At 38.9% G+C, this 14,921-nt stretch overlaps 1 protein-coding gene across 9 annotated transcripts in view; it reads right to left on the bottom strand.

The window, feature by feature from the left end:
• The window catches only part of PIEZO2 (piezo type mechanosensitive ion channel component 2), a 311,173-nt gene that overhangs the window by 46,813 nt on the left and 249,439 nt on the right, over positions 1-14,921 (bottom strand). For all 9 annotated transcript variants that reach the window (XR_012659159.1, XM_075084668.1, XM_075084662.1 and 6 more), the window contains 6 exons: positions 9,738-9,981; positions 8,434-8,530; positions 6,449-6,608; positions 3,902-3,991; positions 1,193-1,314; positions 340-411 (listed from right to left, as the gene is read on the bottom strand). Coding sequence is in view for 8 of the 9 variants with exons in the window: in XM_075084668.1 (XP_074940769.1) it covers positions 340-411; positions 1,193-1,314; positions 3,902-3,991; positions 6,449-6,608; positions 8,434-8,530; positions 9,738-9,981 (785 nt within the window). In the remaining variant the exon portion in view is untranslated. The remainder of the gene's footprint in view (positions 1-339; positions 412-1,192; positions 1,315-3,901; positions 3,992-6,448; positions 6,609-8,433; positions 8,531-9,737; positions 9,982-14,921) is intronic.

Raw genomic sequence — 14,921 nt, 5'->3', positions numbered from 1 at the left:
TTTTAAATATATTGTGCTTTGCAGTAGGGGGGAGTTGAGAATTTTGAGGCCAAAATAGTTTCTTTTTGGCACATGTTTATCTGATTTGGTATTTTTCTAGAATGCCCAAAGTATCATGAGCTAGCTATGCTTCCAACACACAGAAGTTCAAAATGTGGTTAAATCCACTCCTTGAAGTTTTGGAAGTAGAAATAATTTATTGAAAAAACTTAAGCTTTCTATCAAGTCACAATCATAAAATCAGGCATAAAACAAACAGGTGTCATGGGGATGCCTTCATTCTGGTCAAGGATATAAGGGTTAAATCCACATATTTGTAAGATGATTGAGAAAACCTACTGGAAGCATGATCAACCCAAGGCCGCCACCACAGCTTTTTTTTGCCCTTGGCTTTCTCTTTGTCTGCTTCTCCTAAAATAAAATATGTCCAAATATTAATTTTACAAAATGAGAAACATGTTTCTTACACTGATTAATAATTTTAATTCCTCTCAAAAGAGCTAAAATTTCATGAGCACATCAGATGTCAGATCTACTGAATACATTCAATATTAAAATCATTCAGAAGCATGACCACTAAGCAGAAATACTCTGGTTTATACAGCAGTTAAGACAGCATTCTACTCTAAAACAGCTAAAAAGTTCAGTTTTGTGCTTTAAAACATACAGTCACAGTCGACTGTACTTTTAAGAAAATATTTTCCCTTCTCTCAAATCCCCGTACATTTCAGGCTCCAAAAATTTTAAATCCAGGAAGTGCTGATCCCAAGTCAGTGCTAGAAATGTGGCACCAGAGGGGTATAATTTTATCTGTTCCCATGTTTTAAACAAGATTTAAAATTATACAAACATTTCAGTGACTGAAAAAACTTTGCAGCATCCAGAAAACATTGCTGGAAAAATGTGGATGCTACCTATTTGTAACACTGTGGTTTATAGATAATGACTTTGTTCAAAACAAACCTCTGCTGCTACTCAGCTCTTTGCAAACAGCCTGAAGTTAACCAAAAGTAATCTCAAAGCAAACCATTTTCTCTAAACCTTCTTGCACTACAAAATCCCAGATTTTTTTTTTTTTTGGCTGAATCAAGCTCCAAATTGATACCCAGCTAACCACCTTGTTACATGCTGATAGGTCTATTACGTCCTTAGCGCTCAGCCACAATTACCGTACAACAATAGCTAATGGTACCTTCGTCATCATCTTCAGAAACCTTCCGAATTTCTGGCCCCTCTGAGGACTCCTGGGTCATGCTTAGCATCCTCTCTTTGCCCTTTTTGTATTTTTGCTGCCTGGCTTTGATGCGATCCATTCTAGCAAAAGGAAGAATCTTATTAGATTCACATCTTAACTCTTTTTGACCCACCCTGAAAAACAAGTGTTAAGCACATCCATACAAACACACACACTCCAACATTTCTAAACAAAATATCCATTCCACGTGGTCATTAATCCTGCCCTTAAATGTAAGGAGTAGAATGGCTTTGAAGGGGCTGGCTGGAAGGCTCAAGCTTAGACATTCGCTCACTGATCAGTGAGGGCTGGGTTGCCTGCTATCACACAACTGTTTTACCCTACTCTCCCTCAACTGTCTTATTATCATTTAAAGATTAAAGAACTGCTTTCAGGAGCTAGAACACAGCAAATGAAACTCTGAGAAAAAAGGTCTTTGGCCTAATGCAATGGTTTTCCTGCAACTTGCCACTCTGAACTGGGGATGTGGCTGTTCCTGCAATATTTGTGCTACATCTTCATCCCTTAAGCTCTCATTTGTTCCACGTATCTGGAAATACAGAAGACAAACTGGTTCAGTTTTGTCCAGATGTAGGCAAGCCTTCAATTCTCCTTTTTGCAAACCTGTAAAGTTGCCACGATCTGGTCTTTTAAGACTTTGACTTTTTCAGTTTGAAAAATGGTAGAAAAAAAATTGAAATCAACAGGAATAAGTTCTTTCAATACAACTGGATTAGAAGCAAATGATTCACTAACTTCAGTGATCAAAATGCACATAAATACTTTTATTAATCTGTCCATTTGTTAGGGAAGAACCACCCACCAGAGAGGGAAAAACTTTTTCATCTCAGCTAGTTGCTATTATTCAGTTGATGATTAGATTTCTTTCCCCATCATTCATCCGCTGCTGAACTTACGCTGTCAGTCACAACAACTTGGCTGTTCAAAATTTCTGCCTGTGCTGACAGTTCTCTTCATCCTAACCAGTCTAAACTGTATGAAGAACTGACGCACATTATTGAATGAAATAAAAGAAGCACCCTCTGTTGTTGAAGTCAGACATAATATATAAATATAAATAAACTAGTAATTTTAGAGAAACATAGATTAACTTTGGCATTATTGCAAGCAATATGATCTCTTTGATCTCAAACTCGGCAAAATTAACAGAAAAGAATGATGTCCAGGACAGGCATGTCCTGTCAGTTCAGATGAGATTGATTCAAGCGCAGGGCAGTGCAAGCAACAGCCCAGTACAGCATCTGGTGGGAAACCCCAGGCCTGCGGGTAGGGAACATTGTCCCTGCAGCCTTCTGATGCTTCTTCAGCTATGCAGGTGTGGAAGAAGCTGTCAGGAGTGGGTTTTGACATCTGGTTAGGAAGCAGTTACAGCAAGTATGGTGGTGGAGGAGCTCTGAAAGCTTTTTGCAGTTATAAAAGAAGCATGCTGGCCACACTCAACAGGAAGTGGAGTGGCTTAGTGGCTATATAAAGAGAAAGGATCTCCAGGCCAGTTAAGCTGAATGCAATTTTCAGTGAAGGTAAACATATATATTTTTCACCCAAACACTAGAGGACTAATCACAAATGAAATAGAAGCAACAGGCATTCAGCAAATTTTACTGGGAATACAGATATACAGAACAAAATCCTAATAATAGTAAAGTCAAATTAGAATATTGTCAACCATTGCAGCAGGGCCAGGATGTTTCTCAGCTTCCTTACCGCATAGAGATTTCAAGCTATTTAGGGAGCTTTTAACTACAGCTTCCTGAACTAGGCCCACTGCTGTTCCAATTTCTGGGTTATTTTAACCCGCTCCTGTGTCTCAGTCTCCTATTTTTTAACCATCTAGGCTTTCATCTTCAAGTGAGACAGGGTCAATGTGGCACTTCTGATTAGTAATCTGCTTAGCCTCTTCATAAGTTTCACTGGGGATTTGCATTTGTCTGTCCTACTCTTCTGAGAGATGGGGAGAGACAAATTGAGAGAACAGCAGGGTAATTAGTGGAAGGAAAGAAAGAGAAAAAAGACAGATATTTCCTCTGCATTGCATGCATTCATACTGCACAAAATTGGATAACCCAAAACTGCAATTGAGCTGGATCTCTAACAGATAAAAAATATAGCACAGACACAGATCTTTTCTTGAAGTGAAGACTATACATATAGTCATGTTGCTATGATACTCAGGTGGGGAACAGTAAAAAGCTCATCTTCTTAACCTGTCATCATTGGATTTCTAAGGTTTAGAAGAACCTTCAGAATAAGCAGAAGAGGTCACATCATCTCTCTTGATTTATGGGAAACATCTGTTACCATCACAATTTCAGGCTTACTGAGGAGCAGATACAGTCAGTACATTCCACACTGATTCCTTCTGTTAACCTCACAACCTTTGGTCCTAGAAATCTAATTCTATGTTTAAATGAAAGTTTAGATACTACAATATGTTGTCTCTTTGGAAAAGATTACTCTAAAACTACATAATATTGGAATACCTAAGATCTCTGAATGCCTGGAAAGCAATTTTTGTAACTGCAAAATCACAATTCAAAACCTAATCACCATTTCTATAAAAGAAGGTGCTAGATAAATACCAACAATCAGCGAAATACATGCATGTGTATGTACATATATAGATACAAAAATGCATAAAATACATACTGTCTTTTCAGTTGATCCATTGATTTTTTTTCCTCTTCAATTCTTGCCTTTACAGCCTTGACAATTGTAGCCTGGAAAAGCTCAGCACCCCTATAGCAGAAATGGGGGCAGAAGAAAGGAAAAAAGGAAAGGAAACATCAAATGTTTCTAACTTTCCCTTATGCCAGCTAATCACAGAGAACTCTGTGTTCCTTCTGTACATGACCGCAACTGCACAACACAGACTAATCCAAGGCCTGAAAGAAATTAGGAATTACTCCAGAATACTAATCTGTTTACAGTCAATCATTTCAAGATCACGGGCCAAATGTTGTGATCCCTACTCAGCCTGTAAGTTCCTCTGGCAGCTGTTCAAGGAATTCAGTTTCCAGTCCTCAAGAACACAGAACATGGGTGGGTTCAAGGACAAGTTAGGACTTCTTGCACACCTCCAGGATTTGGGCTTTGTAGTCATTTCAGCATTATAATCACCTTGTCACTCTGCCTCAGCCCCCTGGAAGTTGTGAACAATGTCCAGCTTTATCCAGGACCACGATGAGCCTAGCTCATCCCTCTGAACACTACAGTGCTTTCAATCTGATGACACAAATCCTTGAGCAAGTTTCTGGTGTGCCAAAAGAACATGGCTTCTAACTCAATTTCATTAGAAATGTGATTGACTCATTGATTTGGATGTCAGATCACATGTCTGGGCCATTCTTCATTATTCACTCCTCAGCTCTTGAAGACTCTCAAGAAGCTCTTTTGAAGAGCTTCAAAGTCTCTCTTGAAGAAGTAGCACAGATTTAAAGCCTTTGTTTTGTCAGGAATTCAGTGAGAACAGCTACAGTTTCAGAAGTCTATTTCTAATTAATCTTTCAACCATGTTTTCTGTGAGAATAATAATTATTTCATGTAATATGCAGGGTAAACTCAACTACATTCTTTTCAAAGGGATAGAATCAAGACTGGCAATCATTATTGTCCCAGAGTACGGTAAAGTACAACAAAGACAGAGATGTTCTCCTTAGCAACTTCATCACTCCTAAATTCTTATGGACTATTGAAAACTGTTGCTGGATTCTCATAGCTATTTTTGAATCACAATTTAATCTTATTTAGGTGAGGAATTTATCTGTCACAATATTAACTTTAACTAGAAGACAGGCTTAGACCATGCTGTTTGAATTCAAACCTGACCTTGTCCATTGCTCACGTAAATTCAAAGATTGGATTTTAGCAAGGCAAGCAGCTGGCTAAAAAATTTAATTATATCACTTTATTTATATTACCCTCCTTCCTGTAATGTCTGAGTACTTCCTGGTCACTAATACATTTATCTTTAAAAAGCTCCTGACATAGGCCAGTATGTCTCAACTTCTCCTGCTGGAGAACTCAAGCCTCAGTAGGTTCAATAACTTACCAAAAGACACAAAGCTGGAAGTAGGAACCAAACATGTATCTTTCAACCCAGCCCAGTGCCATTTACATAAGCCTGCTCTTTTCTTCTGGGTGCAAACTTTCCAATTTAGGAGGCATTTTGATACTCATGATTTTGCTTTGTGCTATTTTCACTGTGAACACAGCGTACAAAATCTACAAAAAGGCAGTACCCAGCAATCTTGGACATCAGCAGTGAAATTCACTCCAGAGCAAGTGTCTGAGAGAGGCAATATGGAATGGAGGTATAAACCTTTTGGTAGCCCTGTTTACAGTGGTGAATTTTGTTCAGTATGGGCAGCTAAACACGTCCCCTTTTTAAAGTAAACCCTGGAGGGGGGAGAAGAGGAAGATGAAAAATACTGCCCTTCAGGACACGCAAGCCAAATTTTGCCCTCAAACACAGACAGATATCAATGTCCATATGTTCTTCGGGGAAAAAAATGCCACAATTCATTTAAACCAATATTGACAAATTGACAAATATTGACAAAAGTAATCATTTTAGAAATCTTACTGAAATTAAAACCAGAATTTCATTTCCGATCTGCCTTCTTATTAAAAAACAGAAGAATGGTTGTGCTAGTGATAGCTAGGGGTGGATCGTTGTGGGAAAGCATAAGTAACAGGCCCAAATAGGGTAATACTTCCTCGCCACACCTAGTCAGTGTTCAGTGATGTGACACTTCCCAAGTGTCTTCCCGAGCCAGATATCATAACTTTCCTGTATTTTGCCTCATGTGATACTTTTGGACTTGTGATTTCTAAGGCCCATTGTCTCAAACAGGCTCTGATAGCAGCATGTTTTCTTTCCAAGGATAGAAACTCCGGCATTTGCTTTTACACATATTGATGTTGAGAGAATGTTGCAACACACATCAACTTTCACAGCTTTTAGTAAAGGCTATGAGAGCAGCAGATGGTGTTTGGTAGGAAATATGGCTTAATTTCTGTCAGATTCTGCATTAATTTGTTTCTTCATGTGTGCTTTGTCAGAGTTGGGTTTGCAATTATGAATTTAGCATGGATTGTTTAAACCAATATTAAATACCAGGACTTTCTTGGTACTACCTATCATAAACAAATAAGTACCATAGGTATGAGAGCCTTGAGCTGTTTTTATATTACCTTGATGCTAGGATCTGAGAAGCTTTTATATCTGCAACCACATGCAGGAAGTAGTAACTCATGAAGACTCTTCTTTGCAGCAGCAGAAAAGCAAAACATATACTGTCCCAGATGATTCCTGCTTCTCCACTGGGCAGTTTACAATCTAGATTGTTGGTTGCTGGAAAATGACACCATCAGCATAAGGACTGTTGTATTAAGCATCGTTTTATAATGTTTAGTTGGTTACATAATTTTAGCCTTTGGAATTATTTGAATTGAGGTCCTTTAATTAGATTTTTCTTAAGAAAATGGACATGCATTTCCATTTGAATAACACCATATTTTCTTTTATAGCAAACTGGAAAGCTTCCAACAGTATGATATCCCATGAAAATTGAGAATTCACCAAAAGTGAACCGTTTGCAAACAAATTCACACTATCCTAATAAGTACTTGAAAACAAAGATTGGGAAAGAAAGCATTTTTTGTTAGCCTGAAATACTTGATTTCTCTATTTTCTGAAATGGCATGTTTCAATTTTTTTTTTTCATTTCAAAGTGACTTTTGGTCTCATTTTTCTATGAAGAACACTGTCAATATGAGAAAGAAGTGTTTTATTTTTGTCAAAATAATTTTTTGACTGCCACCACCTAATATTTTTATTTTACCTCTCCAAAACTCAGTTCAATGTTTCTTTCCATTGCATAAGGGAAAAAATATTTGAAACCACAAAACTGCTTCCTTCAGGGTAGGAGGAGACAGGCAGAGAGGAAATCCCATTCCTCTTACCTCTACATTTTGGCTTGGCTTATTTCTTTCTTTCTTTCTTTCTTTCTTCCTTTCTTTGTTCTCTAAAAGACAGTTCTCTTAGGGATATTAAAAAATTAAAACTGGGTGTTGTGGAGCTAGACTATAAACTAAATGGCCTATGCTGTCCTATAGAAGGGAGCAGAAGGACTCAAGGGACAGACTCTGGCTAGAAGCTGGCTCTACAATCAAGCAAACCAGTCTAATAGGTCTGGAAGGTCACGCTGTAAGAGCTTCAAAGCCTGCTGTGCCCATGCCCTGGGGAGTCAGAAATCTGTGCCTAAGTTTCTGTCGCTGCTTAAAAAGTTTTGGATAAAACAAGAACTACTGCGTCTTCATATTTCCTTTCTTTTCCCCTACTCTCCACTTATCCATGAGGATCAGACACGAAGGCAGGAATTCAGAATTTTGCTGCAGACTCACTTGGATGAAACAGTTCTTTAAATTCAGCAAATAGCACTGAAATAAATCAGGTGTTTTCAAACCATCAATCCACAGTATCAGGACAAAGTGGAGCCAAATGAATAGCTCACTGAGAGGTGAAGTGTCTTGCTATCCATACTTCATTACTCCCTTCTTTCACCTCCATCCACATACACTGTCCACTCCCTCCCTGTTATCACCAAAAACATGAGAATAATCATAGAAAAAAGATTGCTTAAACTCACTACGCCTGCAAAAAAATTCAACTTTTATTCTGGCTTAGTCCCTTGCCCTTTCAGTGAGCTGAACTGGTTTACCCTTTGAGCAACTGAACGTAAGGCCTGGCACGCAGGGAGAAGAGGGAGTCTGCAGCTGGGAAAAGGTGCCCTCTCCTTGCAGTGATGGTGAGCTGACACCTTAGCTCAAGTTGTAGCGTGAAACCACACCCTCAGGTATCACACCACCTGCATATACAGGGAAATTGTGTTAAGCGCAGGTATCACCAAATTGCTCATTTACAGCAAACGCTGGTTGTGGGTATGCTTGTGGGGGTGTTGATAGTTCTCTCAGTATATATATCTCCTTTGGTTCTATGAAGTATTTTCAATATTCTTTTTCTTGCTAGCCAATATAGGACCAAGCTGTATCAACTGAGCTTGCAGGTATGATATTTTCACAAGGTAATATGTCAAGAGGAGGCACTACTTAAATATGATAGAAGATTTTGAAGGTGATTATTTATAGAAAATTGAAGAAAAATAAGCTATACTTACGAATACGGTAGCCTTTAACTGTACAAGCCAGACTAAACGCCTGAATCAACCAGCAACTATTCTTAATTAATGATTCAATGTAGCCACACGCTCCTATCTGGAAAGTAAAAGAACAGTTTCATACAACAAAACAGCAGAAATAAAGATAAGGGAAGTATTGCACCTCTTTACGTCACATGAGCATATTGTGACTGCCACTGCTGCATTACATCTCGTTAGTAAAACAGATATTAGAAGAGAGAGTGTCTTCACTAGTGACACACATCACTTAAATAGCAAGAATTTGTTCTTTTGATTATCAGTGAGATAGGAGATATGTGGGTTTTGTTTGTTTTTTTGCAGAGAAAGTGATACATCTGGCACATGATGCAATGAGACAGCTAAGCAACATTTATAAATCACTGACTTAATCTTGCAAACATACATGGACAAGCTTAACACACGAGTAGCTCCACTGAATTCCCCAGCATAAAATGAAGCACATATGTAAGCATTTAGAACATTTGCAAATTCAAACCACCCATAAATCAATTTTATTTCAGTACAGTGACTTGTATAAATGTAAAAAGAAAAATGTCTGCTCTTTTCAGTCCAGCACTAAAAGTGTTCAAAGCTAAAAAGCAATTGCCAGGAATAAATCTAAATTTATCTTTCAAAAATATTTAATTACTGGCTTGTCTCAATCACCTATCAGTGCCACTGCAAGAATCCACTCTAAAGAGTTCATCAATGTAAAAAATCTTTAATATTTTACAGAAGAATTTGACATTTAATTATCAACTATATCTGTTTTTACCTAAATTTCACACTAGTTCTAAAGGAAATGGGAATGCAGTTTATAATTTTGTAGTCAACTTCACTAAATACATTACATCACATGACAACTTCATCTAGTACTAGGCTTGAAAATTCTAGTTTTAAATAAAAGCTTTAATTAAAAGTGCACTATTTATTGATGGTATGACTAATCTTGCATTTCTTACTCATTTCTCACTCCACTGAGATTGTCACAAGACTTCTAAGGAGAGACTTTACTAGGCAAAGTAACCAGAACCTGGCCCTTTGAAAATAGCTTGTGAGCTTTTACAGAGCCCATCTGAATATACACATTTTCCTACAATGTATATGCATTGCCATTCCCTGGATATGTACTTGCAGTTTCTGAATTAAAATGGAATCTCCTTTGTGCTTGCTGAAGGCTGTGGTCCCTAAAAAGGATTTTTAATGACCACTCAACATACTGCGCACACTTCTAATGAAGCTACTGAAGTGCTTGGGGCAGAGGAAAGGCAGCGGCTACTTACCGAGAGGATGTTCTTCATTGTGATCACAAAGACGTTGTAGGCAATAAGCCAGTCCCAGTAACGCAGAATGCTCCTGATGGGCTTCAGCAACAGATCTCCACCAAAGAGAAGGAAATAAAAGCAGGCTACCAAGTAGCCCATGCAGAATATGCTGATCCTTGTGGTTCCCGTTATGAAGATTATTGTAAGCACAAACCAGAAGAGGTAACTAAATATGATCACCTTATACATGTCTAAGTAGGACCTGGAAGTAAAAGAAGGAGAAAAAGTTACCATTTTCTGAGTATAATGCTGCCTTTGCTCTACCTGTGCTACTGGCTGACACTTACACTTAAGGTCTGCTGAGTGTTCTCATCCCACTTCAGCATTTGGGCACCTGATTAAAACTAACACCAAGGACAGTGGGCCTACCTGGCTCAGGCGCTCAATTCTGGCTCATTCATGTGCGTATGCACCTCGCTACACCTTGTCAGGACACTTTGCATCACGCAGGATCAAGCTTTGTGTCATGAAAGAGGGAAGAATCATGATAGAGTGATATGCCATTCAAGAGCTACCTGAGATCATCTTTTAAGAAGTCTGAGCGATACTGTACCAAATCTATCTTCAAAAGCCAGCTACAGCATTCCACTGCAAACAATCCTGTATTTATTGATGACTTCTTGGGAATTCAGCCTGGTTAAAAGCCTAGCTTTCAAAGACAGCTGCTGAAAATACCTTTTGCCAGTGGAGATCAACTGTAAAAGTTTTGAGGGGTAAGAGGTTTCTACAGAATGTACATGTGATAGAATTTACTGAAACGTTTGCCAGGAAGCTACAAAACAGAGCTATCTGAAATCAGCCTGTCCCACAGTGGGAAAGAGTGAGAAACAATTTGGTATTTTCAGATTCCTTAAAATCTTGACTTAATATTGACTCAGTGAGCTTTCAAATAAGAGTATCTGCCAAAGGCAATACCGAATACTGCATATAGCTAAACACTGCAAAACCAACTAATTCTTAGTTTCCCTCCATTTAGCGTTTCGATTCCAGATGTAACTGTGTTTTCAGGGTCTGTTCACCCAGACTGCGAAACTACATTTGTCAGGAAACCAGGCAGAGAGACAGCACTACAGGAGTACACATATACCTAAGCCAAACCATGTAAGGAGTAAATGAACTAAATGCACTGTATGAAGCCACATAAAAAGGTCCCTGCTGCTTGATGTTCTCAGGCTCAGAACTTTCTAGGAGTATGTATTTATAGTCTTACATTTATAGGCCTGTATTATACATTTCACTTGCCGAAGCCAACCAGAAAGGCCTTTAATGAAAGGTAATGAGAAAGCCCCTTTATGTTTATTTCCCACAAGCATTTAAGAAATTTATGGACTACTGCCTGCAAAATCTAAAAATGTTGTGACTTTAGAGATGTTCCTGGGTTTTGGGTGATAAAACATTATCAAAGGACCTACACACACTGGCAAAATAAAGAACTGGAAGACATCAGCTGAACAGGTCTTCCCTAACTTAATATGCACTGGAGATGGTGCTCCCACTGTTTCTCCAGAAAAAAAATGACCATAATATTTGGTGTTCCTTTAATAATAACTATTGATGTGTAGGATGGCTAGGAAGAAATCACCTTCCTGATACTGCCCTAACAATTTCAGTATTTAAAAAACCTTGTCCTCTGCTACCAACAAAATGCATCAGCATCTTTTGAGAAAAGCCCAAAATGGAACTGAATTGATCAAACAAATAAGAATGTCTTAATACACTTCAATAAAAATGGACTCTGACTGTTAAAGACAACTGGACCTGGCTGGATCCAAATTTTCCAACATAAACACATGGCATATGGCTGAGTCACAGTCCAACAGCAGATATCATTCTCAGATTAAAACTTCCAGAAATTAGAGATGTAAAAAGGAAGAGAATAATTTAGCTATTTTTTCACTATAATGTTAACCATTTGCTACATTTTGGCAGTCACCTAAAATATTCAATACAACTGCTCTTCTCATTTTCAAAATATATGTTAAATATAATAGCATTGGGCATCTCTGAAACAAAAAAAACCCAACAAAACAGGATGCAAAGAAAAGCTCATAAGACAGGAGGCAATACAACTCCGTCAACTGACAAATGATGTAGTTCTTCGAGGTGGAAATCTTTCTGATTTTTAAAAATATGCAATTATAAGGAAGCCCAATCATAAAATGATTCCCAAGAATTCACCTTGAAGTGGACATCTTGCAAAATGGTGTTTGAACAAGTGATCCAGGATGCACCTAACCAATGAATATCACCAACCATCTCAGGTACCATGGTGCTGGCCCAAGAACAATGCCACACTGAACCCAATGGACAGAAATCCACCTGCGTGGTCCCAGGTAGATAAAAATATTCCCCAAACCACACTTCTTCCATTTGCTATATGCCAAAACTCTTTGTCTGTTACAGTGTGGAGTCACACATCCCCCTAATTGTCATTAATTATTTATAATTATATAGGTAGGCCAAGTGCTTGTAAGAGCAGGAACAAAGACCTGTCTTGGGGGGGGGGGCAGGAGGGCAGTCCTCAACGTGCTGTCTCTCAAACACTCGACACATTGTCAGATGCAAAACTTTAAATTCTGCCTCAAACCCAAAAAAGTTAGGAAGTGAGGAGTTTCAGTTCCTTGCTCTGGAGATTTTAATGCAACAGTGGGAGGCTGAAGCACAAAGCCAGCCCAACAGATAAAAAGACCCTACACAAACCCAGAAGGTCAGTAAGCACGCTTACCCTCTATTTGAAAACTTCTTCGCAGACAGCAGAAAATGCTTAGTCTTGGATAGCATATACCATAATTTTATGCTTTCACTGCAGACCACACAGTTCATTAGTTTAATGCCATGTAAACCTTCCAAACCTCATCTTCTAAGTAGTCTTTAAATCCACATCCAGTCACAGAGATGAGAGGCCACCCTCAGGATGTGGTATTTGACAATACACCTAGGAAATCTGAGCAGCTGCTTCCCAAGGGGACAGTCCCACTCCTCTTCATCCCCTCAGCTCTGTGTTGCAGCCCCTTCTTTGGCTTTGGCTCTTTGAATTGGTTTCAAGAAGCAAATTTGCAAAAGCCTATTTATTTTGGTGGGAGGACAGAAGGAAGGGATACTTTTCTGCCCACTCAGCCTATGAACCAAATCACTGCTGGTGCGATGAATGCAAAGGCAGGAGTGTGTAGCTGGAGGCCAAGAAGACAGCTACACATCTGAGGAAGATTAGCCACCTCACCAGTGTACCAAGAACATCAAACTATGGCTTTTGGTGGCATGATAACCTCTGAATGAGAAATTATACAGAAAAAAACCCTGCAAGATTAATGAAAAATTTAAAATGCTGATTTGCCAACTGTCTCATTAGGAGAACACACTGATACTCTGGATAACATTTTGGAAAAATTTACTATATCACTTTGCTCGAAACCAAGGAAGATAAAGTATGAGGTTCATCTCACGCATCCATCAAAGCTGTTGTAACCTCAGATGGCTCTCCATATTAAATGATCAAATGGTCTGCTTTTCTTTATTAGAGCTTTATTAGTCTTATCATGATTGCTTCAATATTTTATTTCCACAGGAATTAATTTTTAACTGTAATACAATCCAGCCTGTTGCAAAAAGATTGCCCTAGGAGTAGTTGTGTTCCCAGCATGCTTAATGATGTATTTGGCTGTGGCCAGTCTAGTGTCCATACCTCTGCCTGCAGGCACCAAGAGGTGCTGATGCTGCAGCCAATGACCCCTTTGAGGAAAGGTGTTTGTCTTCAGCTGGTGCTTTGAAGTTTAGAGAAAGAACATGCTTCTGCTTACACACTGGTGAGAGAATATTTTGCTGTTGCACTGACTGATAAAGCTCAGTGCTTCTACGTCAGCTGTTATGTAGCTTCATTGCTTTCCCTTATCAGCCACCTGTGTTGCTTTGAGTGTGGCTTGCCACCTCTATATAACCCCAGGGCTCTTCCCGCAGCTCTCTTCTGATGACTACCCTCTCCTCCAGGTATATTATCCCTATATATACGCATTCTTTAAGCTACCTCTACTCTACAGATGTCTTCTTTCCTTCCCCTCTTCCCTACCTCCTATTCTTAGCAGCCTGTGTGAGCCTGCATCACAGTCCGTTTCCCCTTCTAATCCCAACATTGCTGATTTCTCACTAAGCCTCCATCCCCAAAGCCTTTGCCTGTAGCTTCATTTTAGTCCTCAGAAGGCAGCTTCATTGATTTTCCCTTTGCCAATAGTTACATTGAAGCTTCTGAAAATTAGCTTCTTTGTTCCAATGGACTTCTTCAAATTTAGTATAATGGATCCTATAGGTCTTAGTCCCTTCTATTTTCATCAGGACCCTCCCAGGACTGATATTCTTTTACTCTCACTCTCATACCAGTGGGGACCTTCTTCTATCTGCTTTAAAAACTCCCAAAACCAAAGCTGCATTATTTGTTGAGGCTCATTTTATTAGCAACAAAATGTTTATCTGTTTTACACAACAAATATGATGGGAAGCGTTTAATGATGATTTGCAGATCCTCTCTCACTTTCCTAAGTTAGAAGTGTAGCTCCAAGAAAGGCATTACAACTGTCTTTGAGAGACACCACCTGACTCACCTGATGATGGTTCCCAGGGTGCAGGTATTAAAGGGGACAGTTCAATGGCTGGTTGTTAATATTGTTTCTGCTCTTCAGAGAAAAAAGCAGATTACAATCCCAATTTTTTTTCCTTGTCAATGTCTAGGAGTACGTCTAAAAACTGCTTGGGAACTGAAACAAGGATTTTCCAGCATTAGAGACTGTGGGAAAGGATTATCCTCAGTGAAGTTGCTTTAAATCATGTTTCATTTTCAAAGCTCCTACTTCTATCCTTCTTTTTGTTTGTTTCAAAGGCCTTTGGTTGTGCTCTCCCTTGGGGTCAAGGACATATCCCCTGAGAAATGTGGGGGTGGAAAGGCAAGAAAATTGCAGGAAATCTCTTCCTTAGACTGTATTTACCATTGCTGAGCTCAAGTATTTCTCCAGAGAGAAGAAAATTAAGCCTTTGGAAATACGTTCTTTTCCTGCCACTGTTTGTATTAAAAGCTTTTTATCCATGTCCACTAGAACAGTGACCAACTGGCACCTTCTCAAGGGAAAAGACACATCAGAAAGGGTGCTTCACTCT

Source organism: Phalacrocorax aristotelis, chromosome 2, assembly GCF_949628215.1.
Source record: "Phalacrocorax aristotelis chromosome 2, bGulAri2.1, whole genome shotgun sequence".
NCBI classification, from domain to species: Eukaryota; Metazoa; Chordata; class Aves; order Suliformes; family Phalacrocoracidae; genus Phalacrocorax; species Phalacrocorax aristotelis.
Note: the sequence above shows the minus strand (reverse complement) of the source record. Positions and strands in the feature narration are given on the sequence as shown.